This window comes from Canis lupus, chromosome 15 (genome assembly GCF_003254725.2).
Source record: "Canis lupus dingo isolate Sandy chromosome 15, ASM325472v2, whole genome shotgun sequence".
NCBI classification, from domain to species: domain Eukaryota; kingdom Metazoa; phylum Chordata; class Mammalia; order Carnivora; family Canidae; genus Canis; species Canis lupus.
In genome coordinates, this window is record NC_064257.1 from 800,665 (window position 1) to 820,890 (window position 20,226).

The window sequence follows — 20,226 nt, forward strand, 5'->3', positions numbered from 1 at the left end:
AGGCAGCACTAAACCGCTGAGCTACTGGACTTCTGGGCTGCCCCAGAAGTCCAGTACATTTATCATGGCAAGGTTCCCCACCTCCAAATGAATTAAGGCCACAGCCTTGCTCCCTGTGGCAAGTATCCCATTTCAGCTAGGTGGATTTTTGTCAGCTTTGATAATGTCTATATCTTCTCTGAAGAGTGTTCAGATTGGCCACTTCAACTCCCACCTACTCAATCTAGGCCACTATCTCTTCATCTATGGCTCATATCTGAATTAATTGGTCTTCATCGATTTACCTCTTATAGAGGTACTGGAACAATCTCCCTCAAAAACCTGGTAATACACCATTACAGTGCTCAAGAACTAGACTTCCTTTTTTTTCCTATAGCAAACTTAAATGCTGTGACCAAGCTTCTTGGCTTTTTTGTTCTTGTGACCACTATCATGCCTGTCCCCCACCATGCCTCCAATATGCTTTTTCCCCTTCTGCAATTAGGTTTCATGATTGTGAATCTTGGACTCAGAGTACACTCTAAAGTTAAAAGCAACTTTCAGGAAGGCATGAAATTCAGTGGTCCAAAACTAGCAAAAAAACCCCAAAAAACAAAACCCCTCCTTCTATGTTAAAACATTACAAAGATATAAATTTGGCTATACCTAGACCATATTTTCCTAGTTTACTGATGATGTATCCTTTAGTATATAGTATATGTCAAAATTGCCATCTATAACAGTAGATGACCTAGTTCTAGGCTTTTGCCCAGAAAAAGTTTGATTGCATCTATTAGTTTTTGCGCCGAAGCAGAGTAATGCATTTGCCCAAAGTCTCAAAAGCTTCAGTGAAAGATATTTTTGGTGAAAAAGTAGAAATATAAGAGTTAGAGGACAAGATTAATGAGAAAGATGGAAGGAAGGAAGGAAGGAAGGAAGGAAGGAAGGAAGGAAGGAAGGAAGGAAGGGAGGGAGGGAGGGAGGAAGGAAGGAGAAAGAAAGAAAGAAAAGAAAAGAAAAGAAAAGACAGAAAGGTAATCAAAAGAATTATCGGATACAGTGTTAAATAAAAACAGCAAAAAAATCTCTTAGCAGAGTATAGTCTAAGTTAGGACATTAACGTATTTCCCTGGTGAAACTATGGGTTATAATCATTCCTTTTATTTTTCCATGCCTTCCAAATTTCCCACCAAAAGCATAAATTTATTTTTAAAAGCAAGAAAAGGTTTAAAAATGTAATAATATATCAAAAGACAAACTCCTTGGGGGAATGCTCACTTGTAATTAATTTTTCTGCTCACATCATTTGGAAATGAATGTCAAATTCTTACAATGATCAAGTCAAATAAAGTATACCCCCCAAATAATTAATGTGATATGGGACTTTCTCAATTTACCAGAGTTCCTCTCTCTCCTCCTTTGGGCTTTGAGTCTCTAATTCCAAAATTGGTAGTTTAGACACAGGATCTTTACAGATACTTTCACTTGCAATTAAATTAGCAGCTAAAGTAAAATGATTAACTTGTTCAAATTCTTGTGAAAGCTTCATGACCTGTAAAAGTTAAGTGAGAAAATACTCTATTTTGTATGTTTTAATATAGAATTATGAGAAAGTACATTGAGTCCATTGAATGCTTAAATGATTATTGACATATAATATAAATTGATATCCTATTTGAAGTCTTCTTCTAATTTAACTTAACATTTTGCAGTTGTTATGCAAATCCATTTTTACCTTAGGCATAAGGATATGTAAATCCATGGTGTTAAAGAAGGGTATTCTTGGAAAAAGGGAGACAGCGCTAGGATGACAAAGCACCTGTGGTACCATGTTAACATTGGAGGGGTGAAGGTACATGAGAATTCTTTGTATTATTTTTGCAACTTTTCTAGGAGTCTGAAATTATTTCAAAATAAAAAGTTTTTTAAGAGAGAGAGAAAGGGAGAGCCAGATTACCAGGATAGTGATCTGGATCTCTCATTTTTATATTATATCCTTGTTGCCTCAGTTCATCTTCTGTGTTACACTGTCCAGAGATATTTCATAAGACAGGATCCTTTAATTGTACAGTGTGATGATAACTCACTTTGATGACAAGGTCTCACAAAGCTCATCTATAGGCTATGCCCCATGTATCCACTTTCCAGGTAGACTAAACCATGTTCTGCATCTTTCCTTCTCTAGGTCACATACTATTAGATCCATGTCCCAATCCCTCAGCAACTTGCACCCTACTTTCAAGACAACAAATTCATATAGGATAAATGAGGCCTAAACTGAATCTTCCATTTCACATGTGGTATGAAAATATGTTTTAATTGTGTGGTCAAGCCTTCACTCCTTCCTTCCATTTTAATTAAGACCAAGAGAGTAACTGAGGAAGAGAATTTTCATGTAGGAGTTGTTAATAATAAGTGGGACTCCAGAAATCACCCTACAGGCAACCCTTCCTTCTAACCCTGGTCTGGCAGCCATTTTTTTTTTTTTTTTTTTTGGCAGCCATTTTTATACTTGGGGAACACATTGGGGTCAGAACATTTAAACATTTTCCTAATTCTAAGTATAAGCCTAATTTTCAGTGTAGCTGGAAAAAAAAAGCTTTGATTTGAAGGTTTAAAGTTGAAGACACTTAAGTAAACTTTTGTTTGTTTTAAATTTGGGGGATGGTAGTAAAATACACATAACATAAAATCACCATCTTAACCTTACACACTTCAGTATGTTGTTGAGTGGTTCTAAATACATTCACATTGTTGTGCAACCATCACCATCATCCATTCCCAGAACTCTTTTCATCTTGTAAAACAAACTCTACCTATTAAACAATAACTCCCCCTTTCTCCTCCCCCAGCCCCTGCAACCACCATTATACTTTTTGTCTTTATGATTTTGACTACTCTAAGAACCTCACATGATTGGAATCATACAGTATTTGTGTTTTTGTGATTGGCTTATTTCACTCAGCATAATGTCTTCAAGATTTATCCATGTTGTAGCATATTGTACAATTTCCCTCCTTTTGTAAGAGTGAATGAGTTCCCATTGTGTACATACCACAATTTGCTTATCTATTTATCCGTCAATAAGCAACTTGGATTACTTCCACATCTTAGCTATTGTGAATAATGCTGTTATGAAAATGGGTGTGTAAAGTATCTCTTCAAGATCCTGCTTTCAATTCTTTTGTGTATATACCTAGATAGTGGAATTGCTGGGTCATTTGGTAGTTCTATTTTTAGGTAAACCTTTTACATTATAATACGTGCTCCAAAAATTAAGCTGTTGGGAAACTGATTTAAAGTAAAAAATTCACTGATTAATCCTAAGAGCGACATACTGGTTGAAGTCTATTCTGAGACACAGGTTGGCTTATAACCAAAACTATATGGAAATATATTCTATAATAATAAAAGAAACCCTAATTTCCAAGTAATATTTCCCTGAGAATTGATTTCCTTTTTTCTTATCTTAATAAAAGATAAAGTCAAACACTGAACATTTAAATAATTCAGTCTCACCTTTGTTTCTAATTCAGAATTCTCTCTTTGTAGCAGGTCATATGCTGTTAAAAAATGGTCTCTGTCTTTTGTTGTCCCTGGAAGACTTTGAATTTCATTATAAAGGCATATAAGTTCTGACTTTGATTTTTGTAATTCCTGATTAAGAAATAAAGATATTTAGTAAAATAAAACAAGACTTTTCTCCATAAGAGATATAATACTTCTAAAAAGGAATCTTTAAAATGACTCTGAAAATTTTTTTTGTTTTAAATATTCCAACTTATTTTTCTGGCAGAACTACTTTCTTAGTAGTTAAAGTTTACTTAAATCAATTAATTAAACTGAGCACTCTTAATTTCTATCATTCACAGGTTGAAGGACTGGTTTGTAGAGTCATTCCTACTTTTAGCAAGGCTTGTAGAAAGGTAAATTCTTCAGCAACTCCTGCATTAGTTATATTGCCTATTTTTAAATGAATCTTTTTAAAAAATTACCTTTTATAGAACAACTGTACTTTTAATTTTGCGACAATCCCATGTGCTAGGGTTACTAAAACAGGCTCAGAGAGTATAAGTGGCCTGCCTAAGTTCGCATAGCTAGGAAGTGGTAAAGCTGACATTCAATTGTCTGACCAACTTCAAACTCTGTTCTTAGCTACAAATTATGCTGCCTTACTTAATGTTGTATATATTCAGTGACATAATCAACTAAGCTTTCCTCTAGTCCTCTGATTTTTTTTTTAGATCCGTGAGAGAAAACACTTCAGTTATATGTAGATTCTTATCCAATTTTTACATTGATGACATGGAATATATAGTTCAGTTGGTGGATGATTGGGGCCTGAGAATCTGTGGTGTCCCATAAAGGGAACAGGTGATATAAAATTTGTTTTAGGAGAGGAGTTACTTGCTATTTTCCCAAAGCCTTGAGATCAGAAGAGGAAGAGAGTGTTGATGAGGAAGGCGTTGGGAAAATAGAGGGAAAATAGAGAGTGGCCACCCAAAACCACAGGAAGAGGGCAAGTGGCATCAGTTTCCTACCTCATTGCATTGAAAATCCCTGTAGGTCATCAAGGTGGGATTTGGGGCATTGCACTGCCTGTCACCCCCCGCCCACCCCCACCCCCTGCAAACCGGTTAAGTGTCACCATCCTTCAAATTGGTGATCTAGACTTCCATGAACTCACTTCCAGGTGTCTCTTCCAAATATAGGCTGGTTGTCTCCTGATAGACCTTTCCAAGATGGTAGGACAAGCAGTTAAAAGGAAAGACCAGTCCATGACTCCATGACCACCATAAAAACCAAACACCTGCTACTTAAAGGCTGCTGGAACTCAGCTTGTGGAAATGATACTCACCTCATTATTACTAACAGAAACGCATATTCTACAGCTACGATTTATTTTAGAATCAAAATGAATGGTAACACGAAATCCCTAAAGTAGGAATGCAAAAAGAGGGAAATAACATCCTGAGTGATAAAATACCTCACTTTTAACTTTCAAAGCCATCTGCACAGTATTAAGATCAGATGTCAATTGCTTTTTCCCTTCTCTCTCTTCTGACAACTCACTTTCAAATATTTCAATTTTTTCTTGGCTCATTTTCAAAATCTGTAAAAAGCATTTTACATCATTAATTCTATGTACAATAATGTTTCTTATAAATATTGATAATAATAATTTCCTGCCTAACTCAATTATAAAGTCATTTAGAGGAGATATAAAGCTGGGAAAAGGAATTCATGGTCCCATAGCTTGTAAGAGACATTTTTCTCTCTCAACCTGTTTTCTCAGTTGTCAAATGGAGCTAATAATTGTTTTACATACATTATAATCATCAGAGTAGGTATTAAGTGAGATTTTGAAAGAATTTTATTAAGCACCTACCAAATATAAAGTGTTGGTAAAATCTTTTCAGATTGATAATAATAATTAAAATAATGAGAGCAGCTACTAGTTAGTGCTTACCATGTGTGAGACATTATGGTACATGCTTTACTTGCATTACCTCATTTTGTTTTCCCATGACTCCTGTGAAATTGGAACTACTACTTTTTTTTTTTTTTACAGAGAACAGGGGTGAGGCTCAGATATATTAGACATTTTTCCCAAGATCACATAGTCAGCGCTGGGATTCAAATCAAATCTAACTTACAAGTACTTACTTTTAATATCTTCTCTATTTGGACTTGCCTAAGTATATTTTCTCCTGTTACAAAAACCTATGAGGAAATTAAATGGAGGCCAAAATGCAATTTAGTGATTTAGTAATAGAGTCCGCCTCACCTGTATTAGCAACTGTCACTGAAAACAACCTTTTTATTTCTTGCCTCATTCATATCTTGTACTTGCACTGTCTCTTGACCTTTCGTACTGGTTTCTCTTCTATTTTCCTATATTACTGATAACTCAGGCTCTAAGAGGGAAATCTTAATCCAAATAAATCATCAGTTTAAATTCATTCATGTGTTACTCTAAAAAACACCGAAAACATAAGCTATAGTTCTTAAGTGTCCTTCCCTGAAGCTACACCTTGAAAAATTTCCCTATCAACAAGTTTCACCCCTTGTCTGGTCTTAGGTCCTTTGGAGAGTTGCTTTATTAAGTATTTAAGCCCTCACTGCTGTTTGGCAGCTAAATCAAAGGGACCAAGTATTAGAAAAATATACTACAGGATCCTCATTGTCCTAACTTAAGCTGCTAATGTATTTTTTTTCACTTTTGAAAAGTACCCTTTTATTGTTGATTGGCCCAGTAACAATACTATATGCAAAAGAAGCTTTTGAGTATTTAGATGTAATTTAGAAATAGAAGACACTAATACTGATATTACTTTTATTCAGAATTAGGTTTCAACAGAAACTTCAGTTAAGTTTTTCGTTTATTTCAGAGACAAAAACATTCATTTATTTAAGCTGAAGAAAAGAAAGGGTTGATATATCAGAGTTTCACCTAATTAAATTTTGGAGAAAAGTATTTTGGGGCTTTGCTTATACTTGCAGATTCATAATTTACTTCCAGATACATATTAACTTAACCTACAGGTTTTTTCAAAAATTAATTTATTAGTTTGGTAAAGTTGATTATCAGTAGACTTACCGTTCTTGTGTTTAATATCAATAAAATAGGAAGAGAGGACAGGCAACTGGAAAAATGGATGATGAACCCCAGTGTAACTTCTACAAATTCTTCTGTCCAGGAGTATAGAAAAAAGACCTGGTTAAGAATGAAGTCGGCTTCCTAGGAGCGCTGAACAAGGATATAGGAAAGGGTAAATTTTTTCCTCAGAGCAGCTTTTCCCCTTCATCAGCCCCCTTTTGCCCTGCTGAATGTTTCTGCACATCCACACATGACATGCTGATGCATGGGGCACTCAAGGCAAGAATCTCCTTGGCTCCACCTGAGATGCCTCAGTGCAAAATGCAAGAAACATTTCAACTCTTAAAAATGAAAACTCCCCTCATTTCCTCTGTGTTTTTTAGTATAAGAATGCCATGTATTTTAATGCTATAGCTTTTAAAAGATAGCTTTTCAAGAGAATGCTTATTTGAAATTTAACATAATTTGCGGCATACTAAAAATGCTTATGCATTTAGGCTATCTATGTCCTGCATGTACTTCGTGGTGATCAAAGTTTCAAGCAGAAAAACACAGCAAAGGGGCAGCAAATAATCTAAGAAATGAGCAGTGGGATAGAGAGAGCTCTGGGTAGCTGAAGGGAGCCTACCTCGCCTGTCAGGCAGCAGTCAGAAAAAAGCAAGCACTACCAGACTTATTAGGGAATTGCCTCACTGGCATGGGGTAGCCACCAACGACTCTGGAGTGCAGTGTAACAGCTCAGAATTCTCCACTTTCAGTGTTCTACTGGCCCAAAGGTAGGGATCGTCTACTACTGCTCTGAAGCAAACTGTGCCTCCTAGGCACAGTATGACAAGTGCTACTGCCATCTCAACTATGTGCCTGCACTAGGCTGTGCTCTCTCATAGACACAGTCAATGGGATGGCAGGTGCGGGCACCAGGCAGGATGGGACATAGTCATCACCTCCAGGTGGGCACGGTTTATATGCTCAGTGTTGAGCATGCTGTAGCCCCCATGAGTTGTTATAAATCCCCTACGTAAACCCTTCCATAAATCCTCATCCAAGAGTTGATGTGATATACAAAATCAGCTCCAAGGCCTGACGACCCTGGAACAACTCCTAGCTCTGCCGCTCACTTTGTTCAAGACCTTTCAAGTTCTCTCAAATATGAAATGGGGACTATACTTACTTACCTTGGGGAGGGCTGTTACAGGGATTACATGAGATTATGTTTATAAAATATCTACAACAGATCACGGCATTTGAGAGATGCTTAATATATTGTGGCTATTATCATTCCTACCAGATACCTAGCATTTCTTCTTTTTAAGCATCTTCTCTGAGAATAGCAGCATTAAGATGGTCTATCAATGGTAAATCTGTCTGCAGATAGAAATGGATAAGGGGGGCAGCCTGGGTGGCTCCAGCGGTTTAGCACCGCCTTCAGCCCAGGGCCTGATCCTGGAGATCTGGGATTGAGTCCCACACTGGGCTCCCTGCGTGGAGCCTGCCTCTCCCTCTCCTTGTGTCTCTGCCCGCCCCCCCACCCCTGTGTCCCTCATGAATAAAAAAAAAAGAGAGAGAGAGAGAGAGAGAGAAGAGAAGAAAGAAAGAAAGAAAGAAAGAAAGAAAGAAAGAAAGAAAGAAAGAAAGAAAGAAAGAAAGAAAGAAAGAAATGGGTAAGGGTTACAGGTCATTATCTTGAATAGCCTGCCCGATTTAAGGGATTGGTTTTCTAAATTATTTGTCCTTTTAAAGTCATCTCTTCCCATTTATTTTCTTTTTTTACATATTTTTTAATTGGAGTTCAATTTGCCAACATATAGCATAACACCCAGTGCTCATCCCATCAAGTGCCCCCCTCAGTGCCTGTCACCCATTCACCCCCACCCCCCACCCACCTCCCTTTTCTTCCCATTTATTTTCAAAAGAATTCTTATGGGGAAACTGTCTACAGGGTACCCAGAAATGGAGGCTTCTCTGGTTGATATAGAGGAAGAAGACCTAGAGCTCTGCATCTGTGGAACATCAAGGATCCTCAAAACACAGTTTGAAAATTGCAGTAGCAAAAACATGAGTCTTGTAGTCAGTTGAAATTTGAAATCTTCACACTTATGAATTTGTGATCTAGGTTTCCTCACCTACACAGCAGGGTGAGAGATACCTACCTCCCAGAATTTTCTGTTAACATTAAATGAGTTATATCAAACCCACAGCAGAGACCTTATAACATTGTAGGCACTGAAATTTTCATTCCCATACTCTTACTTCTTTTTTGTAGGAAACAGAAAGTAAAGCAGTAAGAAACCAGGAATGATGGCATGAGACACCCATGCACCCACCTAAAAGCTGAAGATTCATCCCAAGGGGAGCATGGCCCTGCATCAAGATCTGAAAATCCTAACCTACTGATTACAGTACTCGGTTCACTCAATTCCACAGATGAGAAGGATCCTTTAGTTAATAGTGATAGCATCATTGCTTGGCTGCCAAACTCAATCAAGAAAGCTTGAATCTTTGTCTTCATGGAAGATCAAGAGAAAACATTGATGGCAAAAATCTATTTAGTATTATCTTAGAAATCCACACATATTTCAAGTCTTTATGAACAAGTAAAAAAAAAAAAAGTGGTTTATACCACAGCCTACAGGATGGAGATTAGACAAAGAAAAAACTTCTGGCATTTAAAATTAAACACGAGAGGACAATGTATAATCTTCTTTACTAAACATATTTTAAAATATGATGTATGTTCATTTATGTCATAGATAACATCTATCATAGAGGGAGTGGATTAACCAGTTACTCTACAAGGATCTGTTCTACTATCAGGAATCCTGTGATAAAGAGGGCCACATGAAAGTGCACCACTGGTAGGTATCTCTCTCTTCAGGAAAGAACTTGGCATTCTCTTCCCAGGCAGCCTCCAGTGAATAACTGAGCATGGTGAGGATATTAAGGCTCGGACATTTCTAGTTAATGTGGAATTCCTTCACAGGTTACCATTACGCTAAAGCCCTGTTGGTCTGAACAAGACTTCTCAGAGCTACACCACAATCTGAGGCTCTTCCTATTCAATCTTTTTTCCTTCTCCCTCTTCTTTAACAGATATCAGACCTACATCATGAGCTAAAGGCTTTTTTGCTAGGCTACGTCTGCCCTTCCCTTGATCCTTCTCAGGGACCACCCCCAATAACTCCCCTGCAACTCTAGTCTTGTCTTGGTGCTTGCTTCCCAGATCAGTCTCCTTCTAGTGGATATATGGATGATAAGACAAGGAATGGGCAACAGGTCATGGTTACCATCAAAGTCAAAAGAAAATGATCATTTATTTAAAGACATGAATATAAACATCAAAGAAGCTCACTGAACTGCAAGAGACTCACACTGAGACATATCAGGCCACCGAAAGCCAAAGACAAAGAGATCATCTTTAATGTAGCAAAAAGAAGTGACTTGTCACCTACAGGAGATCCTTAGTAAGATTAATAGCAGATTTCTCATCAGAAACTTTGGAGGCCAGAGGAGCAGGCTGATATATTCAAAATCTAAAAGAACAAAACAGCCAAGAATTCCATATCCAGCAAAACTGTTCTTTCAAGAGTGAGGATAAAATTAAGACATTCACAGATAACAAAAGCTGAGGGAGTTTGTTACTACTAGACCTGCCCTGTGAGAAATTCTAAAAGGAGTCCTGTAGGTTGAAATGAAAAGATAACAGACAGTAACTCAAAGCCATATGAAGAGATAAACATCTCAGTAAAGGTAAATACATGGGCGATGATAAAAATTAGCAATGGTTTAAAACTCCACTTTTTGTTTTCTACATGATTTAAGAGATTAATATATTGTTTTAAAAATTAGGGATGCAAAAAAAAAATTAGGGATGCCTGGGTAGTTCTGTGGTTGATTGTCTACCTTTGGCTCAGGGCATGATCCCAGGGTCCTGGGATTAAGTCCTGGATTGGGCTCCCTGCAGGAAGCCTGCTTCTGCCTCTGCTTATGTCTCTGCCTCTCTCTCTCTCTCTCTCTCTCTCTCTCTCTGTGCCTCTCATGAACAAATAAATAAAATCTTTAAAAAATAAATAAATAAAAATTATTATTAGCCTAAAAGCTAGTATTATTGTAACTTTCATTCTAATTCCATGATTTGGTTTCTATGTTAAGAGACTAATACATTTTTTAAAGATTTTATTATATAAGAGAGAGTGTGTGTGTGTGAGAGAGAGAAAGAGCACAAGTAGGGGGAGGTACAAAGGAAGAAGCAGACTCCCCACTGAGCAGTAAGCCTGATACAGGCTCCATCGCAGGACCCTGGGATCATGACCAGAGCCAAATGCAGCCACTTAACCAATGGAGCCATCCAGGTGCCCCAAGGGGCTAATACATTTTAAAAAGCAATTTGGATACATGCTATATAAAGACGTAATTCTGTGATGTCAATTACTGAGAACAGAGCTGTAAATGAGTAGTTTTTGCATATTATTGAAGTTAAGCTGGGATAAATCCAAATTAAAGTGTTATAACTTTAGTATGTTAAATGTAATCCCAATGGTAACCACAAAGAAAATACTTATAGAATATACACAAAAGGGAATGAAAAGGAATTAAAATGTTTTATTACCCAAAAAGTTAACTACACACAAGAGAGATACTAATGCAGGAAATGAGGGGGATCAAAAGCTATAAGGCACATAGAAACAAATGGCAAAATGACAGAGTCCTACTTTAATAATTACTTTAAATGTAAGGCACTTAATCTCTCCAATCAAAAGACAGACATTGGTATCATGGAAAAAACAAAGCATAATCTAACTATATACTGTCCACAGAAGATTCACTTTAGATCCAAAGATATGAAGAGATTGTAAGCAAAAGGGTGCAAGTAGTACCAAAAGATAGCAAGGCTAGTTAAACTAATATCAGACAAAATAGATTTTTTCAAAGATTTATTTATTTATCTATTTATTTATTCATGAGAGACACAGAGAGGCAGAGACATAGGCAGAGGGAGAAGAAGGCTCTCTACAGGGAGTCTGATGTGGGACTTCATCCCAGGATTCCAGGATCGTGCTCTGAGCCAAAGGCAGATGCTCAACTGCTGAGCCACTCAGATGTCCCAGATTTTATTTTATTTTTAAAATTTTATTTATTTGAGAGAGATAGAGCATGAGCATGAGAAGTGGGGGAGACAGAGGGAGAGGGAGAAGCAGATTCCCTGCTGAGCAGGGAGCCCAATGAGGAGTTCAATTCCAGGACCCTGAGATCATGACCTGAGCTGAAGGCAGATGCTTAACCAATTGAGCCATGCAGGCATCCCACAAAATAGACTTTAAATCAAAAAGATTACAAGAGACAAATAAGGGCATTATATATTAAGAAAAGTTTCAATACAGCGATAAGATATAGTAGTACCTAATCACCAACCAAAATATATAAGGCAAAAATTGGCAAAATTGAAAGAAGGCATAAACATTTCTATAATAAGAGTTGGGGGGGCAGCCCAAGTGGCTCAGTGGTTTAGCACCACCTTTGGTCCAGGGTATGATCCTGGAGACCCGCAATTGAGTCCCACATCAGGCTCCCTGGATGGAGCCTGCTTCTCCCTCTGGCTGTGTCTCTGCCTCTCTCTCTCTCTCTCTCTGTGTCTTTCATGAATAAATAAAATCTTAAAAAAAAAAGAGTTGGGGACTTCAATATCTTACTTTCAATAATGGATAGGACAGCCAGGTATGAGATAAATAGGGAAACAGGACTTGAACAATACAATACAATACAATACAATACAATACAATAAAGCAACAATATCTAACAGACATATATAGGACACTCTACTCAATGACCGCTCTTCCCAAATGCACACAGACATTCTCCAAGACAGACAATATTTTAGGCCATAGACTAAGTCTTAGTAGATTTTGAAAGACAGATCTTATGCAAAGTATCTTCTCCAACCACAGCAGGATAGAAACAGATATTAATAACAGAAGGAAAACTGGAAATTTCAACTATTTGTAGAAATTAAACAACATACTCTTAAACAACCAATGGCTCAAAGAAGAAATCACAAGAGATTAGTAAATACCTAAGATGAATGAAAATGAAACATGAAACTACAACATATCAAAACTAATGGGATGTAATGAAAGATGTACTAAGGGAGAAATTTATAGCTATAGCTTACATCAAAGAATAAGAAAGATCTGAAATCAACAACCTAACTCTATAATTTAGAGAGGTATAAAAGGACAAGCAAAAAAACCTAAACTTAGCAGAAAGAAAGAATAAGAGAGCACAGATCAAATAAAAAAAGAAAAAAAGAAAATCAGGTATACCAAAAATTGGTTCTTTGAAAAGATCAACAAATTTGATAAATCTATTAGCTAGAAAGACTAAGAAAAAAAGAGAAGAATTAAATTACTAACATAGAAATTGAAAGTGAGTACATTACTGATTTTACAGATTAAAAAGCATTAGAAGAGAGTACTTTGAACAATTGTACACCAATAAATTAGATAACCTACATGAAATCGACAAATTCCTAGAAACATAAAAGCAACAAAGACTGAATCATGAAGAAACAGAAAATTTGACTAGACCTATAACTCACAGAATACTGAATCAGTAATCAAAAATCTCAGGTACAAAAAAAAGCCCAGGCCTCATTGCTTCACTGGTGAATTCCACCAAACATCTAAAAAGAACTAAGACCAACACTTCTTGAACCTTTTCCAAAACTTAAAAGGGAAGAAACACTTTCTAACTCATCCTGTGAGGCCAGCTTACCCTGACATGAAAGTCATACAAATATACAAAAAGGAAGAAAAAAAACCACAGACCAATATCCTTTACGAGCATTGATGCAAAATTCTTAACAAAATATTATTAAAATGAATTTCACATTATATTTGAATGAATATGAGCAAGTGAGATTTATTCCTGAAATGTAAATATGGTTTAACATACAGAAATCGATCAATGTAATACACCACATTAAAAGTATGAGGGAACATTGACATGATCATCTCAATTGATGCAGAAAAGGTATTTGACAGAATCCAACACCCTTTCATGATTGAAAAAAAAAAACATGAAATAAACTAGGAATAAAAGTAAACTACCTCAGGATCCCTGGGTGGCTCAGTGGTTGAGCGTCTGCCTTCAGCTCAGGTCGTGATCCCTGGGGTCCTGAGATCGAGTCCTGCATTGGGCTCCCTGAAGGGAGCCTGCTTCTCCCTCTACCTATGTTTCTGCCTCTCTCTGTGTGTCTCTCATGAATAAATAAATAAAATCTTAAAAACAATCTACCTCAACATAATAAGAGATTTATAAAAAACCCACAGTGAACATCATATTCAATAGTCAAAGACTGAAAGCTTTTCTATAAGATCAGAAACAAAGCTTTCACCACTTCTATTCAATACAGTATTGGAAATTCTAGCCAGAGCAATTAACAAGAAAAAAAAGATATCCAAATAGGAATGGAAGAAGTAAAATTATCTGTTTGCAAATGATATTGCCTTATATGTAGAAAGCTGTAAAGATTCTATAAGCAATTAGACATAATAAGTTAATTTAGCCAAGTAACAAGATACCAAATCAACACACAAAACTCAGTCACACTTCTACACACTAACAACAAGCAATCTGAAAAGGAAATTACAAAAACATTTCCATTTATAGTAGCATCAAAAATAATAAAATAGTTAGGAATTAACTTAACCAAGGAGGTGAAAGATTTGTACAATGAAAACTACAAAACATTGCTGAAAAAATTAAAGAAGACAAACAGAAACACATTCCATGTTCATGAACTGGAAGACTTAACATGGTTAACATGTCAATACTACCCAAAATGATCTACAGATTCAGGGTAATCTTTATCAAAATCCCAATGACATTTTTTTGCAGAAATAGAAAAACCCATCCTAAAATTCATACGGAATCTCAAGGGATGCTGAATAGCTAAAACTATCTTGGAAAAGAAGAACAAAGCTTCAGAACTCATACTTCCTGATTTTAAAATTTACTGTGAAGTCACAGTAGTCAAAACAGTGTGGTACAGGCATAAACACAGACATACAGATCAATGGAATAGAATACGGAGCCCAAAAATAAGCCTTCATGTATATGGTCAAATAATTTTTGACAAGTGTGTCAAGAACATTCAATGGGAAAAGGCTAGTCTTTTCAACAAATGATGCTTGAATAACTGGAAATCTATATGCAAAGGAATAAGTTGTATCTTAACAGCGTATATAAAGATTAATTCAAAATGGATCAAAGATTTAAATGTAAGACCTAAAACTATAAAACTCATAGGAGAAAAGATGGGAAAAGCTTTACAACATTGAATTTGGCAATGATTTCTTGGATATGACATCAAAGGTACAGACAATAAGAGAAAAAATAGACAAACTGGACTTCATGAAACTTAGAACTTTTTTTGTTCATTAACACAGTGAAAAGTAAACCTATGGAATAGAAAAATATTTGCAAGTTATAAAACCAATAAGGGATTGATGTAATCAGAATATGTAAAGAGCTCCAAAAACTCAACAACATAAAAACAACCTGATTTAAAAATAGGCAAAGGACTTGAATAGATATTTCTCCAGTGATGACATATGAAAGGTCAATAAGCACATCAAATGATGTTTAACATCTTTCATTATTAGGTAAATGCATCTCAAACCACAGTGAGAAACCACCCTGCATTCATTTGGAAAGCTAGCACCAGAAACAGAAAATAGCAAGTGCTGCTGCTGATGATATAGAGAAAGGGGAATCCTTGTGCACTGTCAGTGAGAATGTAAAATAGTGCAGTCACTGTGGAAAATGGTATGGTGGTTCCTCAACAAAATGAAAGAGAACTACCATATGATCCAGCAGTTCCACATCTATATATATACCCAAAAGAATTGAAAGCAGGGACTTGAACAGATACTTACACACTCACGTTCATAGCAGTGCTATCCACAATAGCCAAATGGTTGAAGCAACCCAAGTATCCCTTGATGGATAAATGGATAAACAGGATGTGGAATATACAATGGAATATTATTCAGCCTAAATAGGAGGGAAATTCTGATCTATGCTGCAACATGAATGATACTTGAAGACATTATGCTAATTGAAATGTGAGTCCCAAAAGGATAAATAGTGTATGATTCCCTTTATGTGAGGTACCTATAGTAGTCAAAACCATAGAGACAGAAGTAGGATGGTGGTTGCCAGGGGTTGGGGGAAGGACAGAAAGGGGACTTACTGTTTAATGAATATACAATTTCAGTTTTACAAGATGAAGGGAGTTTTGGAGGTGGATGTTAGTAATGGCTGCACAACAATGTGAACATGCTTACTATCACTGAACTGTACACTTAGAAACACGAGGGGCACCTGGGCACCTCAGTGGGCTGAGCCTCTGACTCTTGATTTCCGCTCAGATCATGATCTTGGGATTGTGAGATTGAGCCCTGCAGCGGGCTCCCTGCTCAGCGCAGATTCTGTTGCTCTCTCCCTCCTTCTCCCCCCTTTCCCCCACCTGCCACTCATGCTCTCTCCCTCATATAAATAAATAAATCTTAAAAAAATAGTTGACATGATAAATTTTCTGTTATGTGTATTTTGCCAAGGTAAAAAGAATTTTTTTTAAAGTAAAGACTTTTATGGACAAACAAAACCAGAAAGTTTATCACTAGTAGACTTACTCTAGAAGAAATGTTGAAACATGTTCTTTAGGCTAAAGAAGTATGATTGGTACCAGACAGAAAGTTGGATTTATGCAAAGTAATGATGAGCTCTAGAAACGGTCAATATGTGGTTAAATATGAAGACTTTTGCTTTTCCTTTTTTTTTTAAAGACCTATTTTTATTTATTTATTTATAATAGACATAGAGAGAGAGAGAGAGAGGCAGAGACACAGGCAGAGGGAGAAACAGGCTCCATGCCGGGAGCCTGACGCGGGACTCAATCCCGGGACTCCAGGATTGTGCCCTGGGCCAAAGGCAGGCGCGAAACCGCTGAGCCACCCAGGGATCCCCTGCTTTTCCTTTAAAAGGTAATAGGCTAAAACAAGAATAATAACAGTGTACTACAGGGCTTAGAACAGCAAGTGTTGTTCCTTTTTATTAACAGTTCATCCAATTTATTTCCTTCCTCTTGCATTTTACCATAATCATCGAGGTTAAACCACACCTTACACATTTTGTTTGTAAATCACCATAGTTAGGCATCCAAGTCTGTCACTTATAGGTTCTACTTTCCACCCAATGGTAAAACATAATTCAACCACATTCTCCTACCTTATAACAAGTATCACCTCTTCTCCAAACAGCATGTTGCTCATTGCTCTCTGAGGCCTCAGCAGAAGCACCTTTGATGTGCATATTTATAGCAACATTCTGGACATGGCAATCTATGTGTTGTCTGAGATGACAAAGCCTTCCCTGAAGCTCTCACTTCCTGAGCTCCCATCAGAATAACCTTTAAATCCATATTATACCAACATTCCCTTCAAGGCAGTTTTGCTTTTTCTATCTAGCACCTCAAAATTATTCTAGCCTCTATATATAATACAATTATGAAGCCCATTCTACAGTTTTAGGTATTTGTTATAGAAGTGCCTCACTTTCTGGTACCAAAATGTCAACGAGTTTCCTAGGGCTGCTATAACAAAGCACCACACATAAGGTGGCTTAAAACAACAGAAATGTATTCCTCATAGCTCTGGAGGCTAGAACTCTGAAACCAAGCTGTCAGCAGAGTCATGTTCCCTTTGAGACGCTGGGAAGAATCTTTCCCTGCCTCTCCTAGCTTCTGGCGGTGGCCGTTGATCCTTGGCATTTCTTGGCTTGCAGCTGCATCACTCCAACCTCTGCCTCTGTCATCATATGGCACTCCCTGAGCATCTCTGTCTTGAAACAGCATTTCCTCTTCTTATAGGTACACCAGTCATATTGGAGTAGGACCCATTCTAATGACCTCATCTTAACTCGATTGCATCTCCAAAGACCCTGTTTCCAAATGAGGTCATATTCACAGGTACTAGGGGTTAGGATTTCAACACACTTTGGGGGAGGCACAATCCAGTGTATGAAAGAGACTCATTAATAGAATACATAAAGAATTCTTGAAATAAAAAGACAAATTAGTCCATTAAAAGTTGGCAAAAGATATGAATAGACATTTTCTATAGAAGATGCACAAATGCTCAATAAGCATAAGAAAAGATGCTCAATATCACTCAGGAAATGAAATTAAAATTACATTAAGATACTAATTCACACCCACTAGGATGGCTATGATAAAAAAGACAGAAACTGGAATTCTCATATACTGCTGATGGGAATGTTATATGGGGCAGCTGCCTTGGAAAACAGCCTGGCAATTTCAAAAGGTTAAACATAGAATTAACATAGGACCTAGCGGGATCCCTGGGTGGCGCAGCGGTTTGGCGCCTGCCTTTGGCCCAGGGCGTGATCCTGGAGACCCGGGATCGAGTCCCACATCGGGCTCCCGGTGCATGAAGCCTGCTTCTCCCTCTGCCTCTCTCTCTCTGTGACTATCATAAATAAATAAAAATTTAAAAAATTATTAAAAAAAACATAGGACCTAGCAATGTGGGACATGTGGGACCACTCCTACATACATACTCAAGAGAAATGAAAACATGTCCACACAAAAAATTTGTATGTGTGTATTCATAGCAGCATTATTCATAATGGCCACAAAATGGAAACTACCAAATGTCCATCAACTGGTGAATGGACAAACAAAATGTGGTATATCCATGCAATACTATTCAGCCATAAAAAGAAAGTACTGATTCATGCTAAAATTTGCTTGAATCTCGACAAGATTATGCTAAGTGAAAGAAGCCAGATGCAGAAGACCACATACTGTATGATTCCATTTGTATGAAATGTACTGGATAGGCGAATTCTTAGAGACAAAAAGTAAATTAGTAGTTGGCAAGAGGCTGGCTGGAGGCTAAGGGAATGGAGAATGTAATGGGTTTGGGGTTTCTTTAGGGGAGTTGAAAATGTTCTGAAATTAGATAATGGTGATAATTGTGTGACTTTGTGAACATGCTAAAAACCACTGAACCATATACTTTTATGGTATGTAAATTATACTTCAATTCTTTCTAAAGAATAAATGTAATTACATACAGGTAAGACCTGTGTGCTGAAAACTACAAAACATTGCTGAGACAAATTAAAGACCCAAATAAACAGAAAGATGTAGACCATGTTAACACATCAGCAGATCCAATATTGTTAAAATAAAAATTCTCCCTCACTTGATCTGAAGATTCAGTGAAATCCCAATCAAAATCCTAGCAGGCATTTTTGTCAAAATTGACAGGCTGATTCTCAGTTGGTTAAGCATCTGCCTTCAGCTTAGGTCATGATCCCAGGGTCCTCAGATTGAGCCCCATGTCAGGCTCCCTGCAGAGCAGGGAGTTTGCTTCTCCTTCTCCCTCTGCCCCTCCTCTCTTTTCTCTCCTTTCTCTCTCTCTCTCTCTCTTTCTCTCTTTCTCTCAATAAGTCAATAATATCTTTTTAAAAAATGTATATGAAAATGCAGTGGACCTAGAACAGTCCAGACATCTTTGAAAAAGAAAAATAAAGTTGGAAAGGTTTCCTTTCTGATTTCAAGACTGCATGGTATTATCCTATGAACAAATATGTAGATTAGTGGAACAGAATAGAGTCTAGAAATTGAGCTGCATAACTAATTTTGGATAAAGGTGCCAAAAACTTTAAATAAGGAAATAATTCTCTTTCCAATAAATTGTCCCAGAATAACTGGATATACATTTGGAAATGAATGAACCTCAAACCTTACATCACACTATTACAAAAATTCTCTCTGATGGATCATAAACCTAAATGTAGGAGCTCAAACTATAAAACCTTTAGAAGAAGAGAGAGGACAAATATTTGTGTCCTTGATGTAGCCAAAGATTTCTCAGATGGCTTTTCTGTCCTATAATAAAACTTTGATAAATTTCTATCAAAATTTTAAAACAACTATTCTTCATAAAACACTTTTAAAAATGAAAAGCAAAACTCTGGGAAACGAACTAGGGGTGGTAGAAGGGGAGGAGGGCGGGGGGTGGGAGTGAATGGGTGACGGGCACTGGGGGTTATTCGGTATGTTAGTAAATTGAACACCAATAAAAAATAAATTAAAAAAAAAATTAAAAAATATATATATAAAAAAATGAAAAGCAAGTCATTTTCACTGAGAAAAATATTTAAAATACATATATCTAATGAAGGCCTGATTCCAATCTATATAAAGAATTCCTGCAACTTAATATTCATATAATTCAATTAATGAACAAAATATTTGAACAGAAGTCTCATAAAACAAAATATACTAACAGCCAATGGGCACATCAAAACCTACTCATTGTCATTAGACACTCTCAAAAGTCAAATTAAAACCACAGTGAGGGGCTCCTGTGTGGCTGAGTTGGTTAAGTGCCCAACTCTTGACTTCAGCTTAGGCTATGATCTCAGGGTCATGAGATCAAGCCCCATATTGGGCTCTGCTGAATGTGGAGCTGACTTAAGATTCTCTCTCTCTTTGAGCATCCGACTCTTGATTTCAGCTCAGGTCATGATCTTAGGGTCAGGAGATGGATCCCCTT

At 36.9% G+C, this 20,226-nt stretch overlaps 1 protein-coding gene and 1 long non-coding RNA gene across 3 annotated transcripts in view; one reads left to right on the forward strand and one right to left on the reverse strand.

Annotated features, from left to right (window-relative positions):
- Positions 1-20,226, reverse strand: part of CCDC30 (coiled-coil domain containing 30) — a 118,852-nt gene that overhangs the window by 60,633 nt on the left and 37,993 nt on the right. Inside the window, exons 1-6 of one of the 2 annotated variants that reach the window (XM_025419693.3) lie at positions 7,209-7,355; positions 6,581-6,730; positions 5,647-5,703; positions 4,967-5,092; positions 3,499-3,636; positions 1,377-1,531 (exon numbers count right to left, since the gene is read on the reverse strand). The exons of the other annotated variant lie outside the window; for it this stretch is intronic. Coding sequence (XP_025275478.3) covers positions 1,377-1,531; positions 3,499-3,636; positions 4,967-5,083 — 410 coding nt within the window. The 5' untranslated portion in view covers positions 5,084-5,092; positions 5,647-5,703; positions 6,581-6,730; positions 7,209-7,355. Of the gene's footprint in view, positions 1-1,376; positions 1,532-3,498; positions 3,637-4,966; positions 5,093-5,646; positions 5,704-6,580; positions 6,731-7,208; positions 7,356-20,226 lie in introns of those variants that run through there. 2 annotated transcript variants of the gene reach the window in all.
- LOC112642263 (uncharacterized) lies at positions 7,349-9,257 on the forward strand. The gene is made up of 2 exons (XR_003125113.3): positions 7,349-7,530; positions 8,844-9,257. It is a non-coding gene; the product is annotated as an uncharacterized LOC112642263 (long non-coding RNA).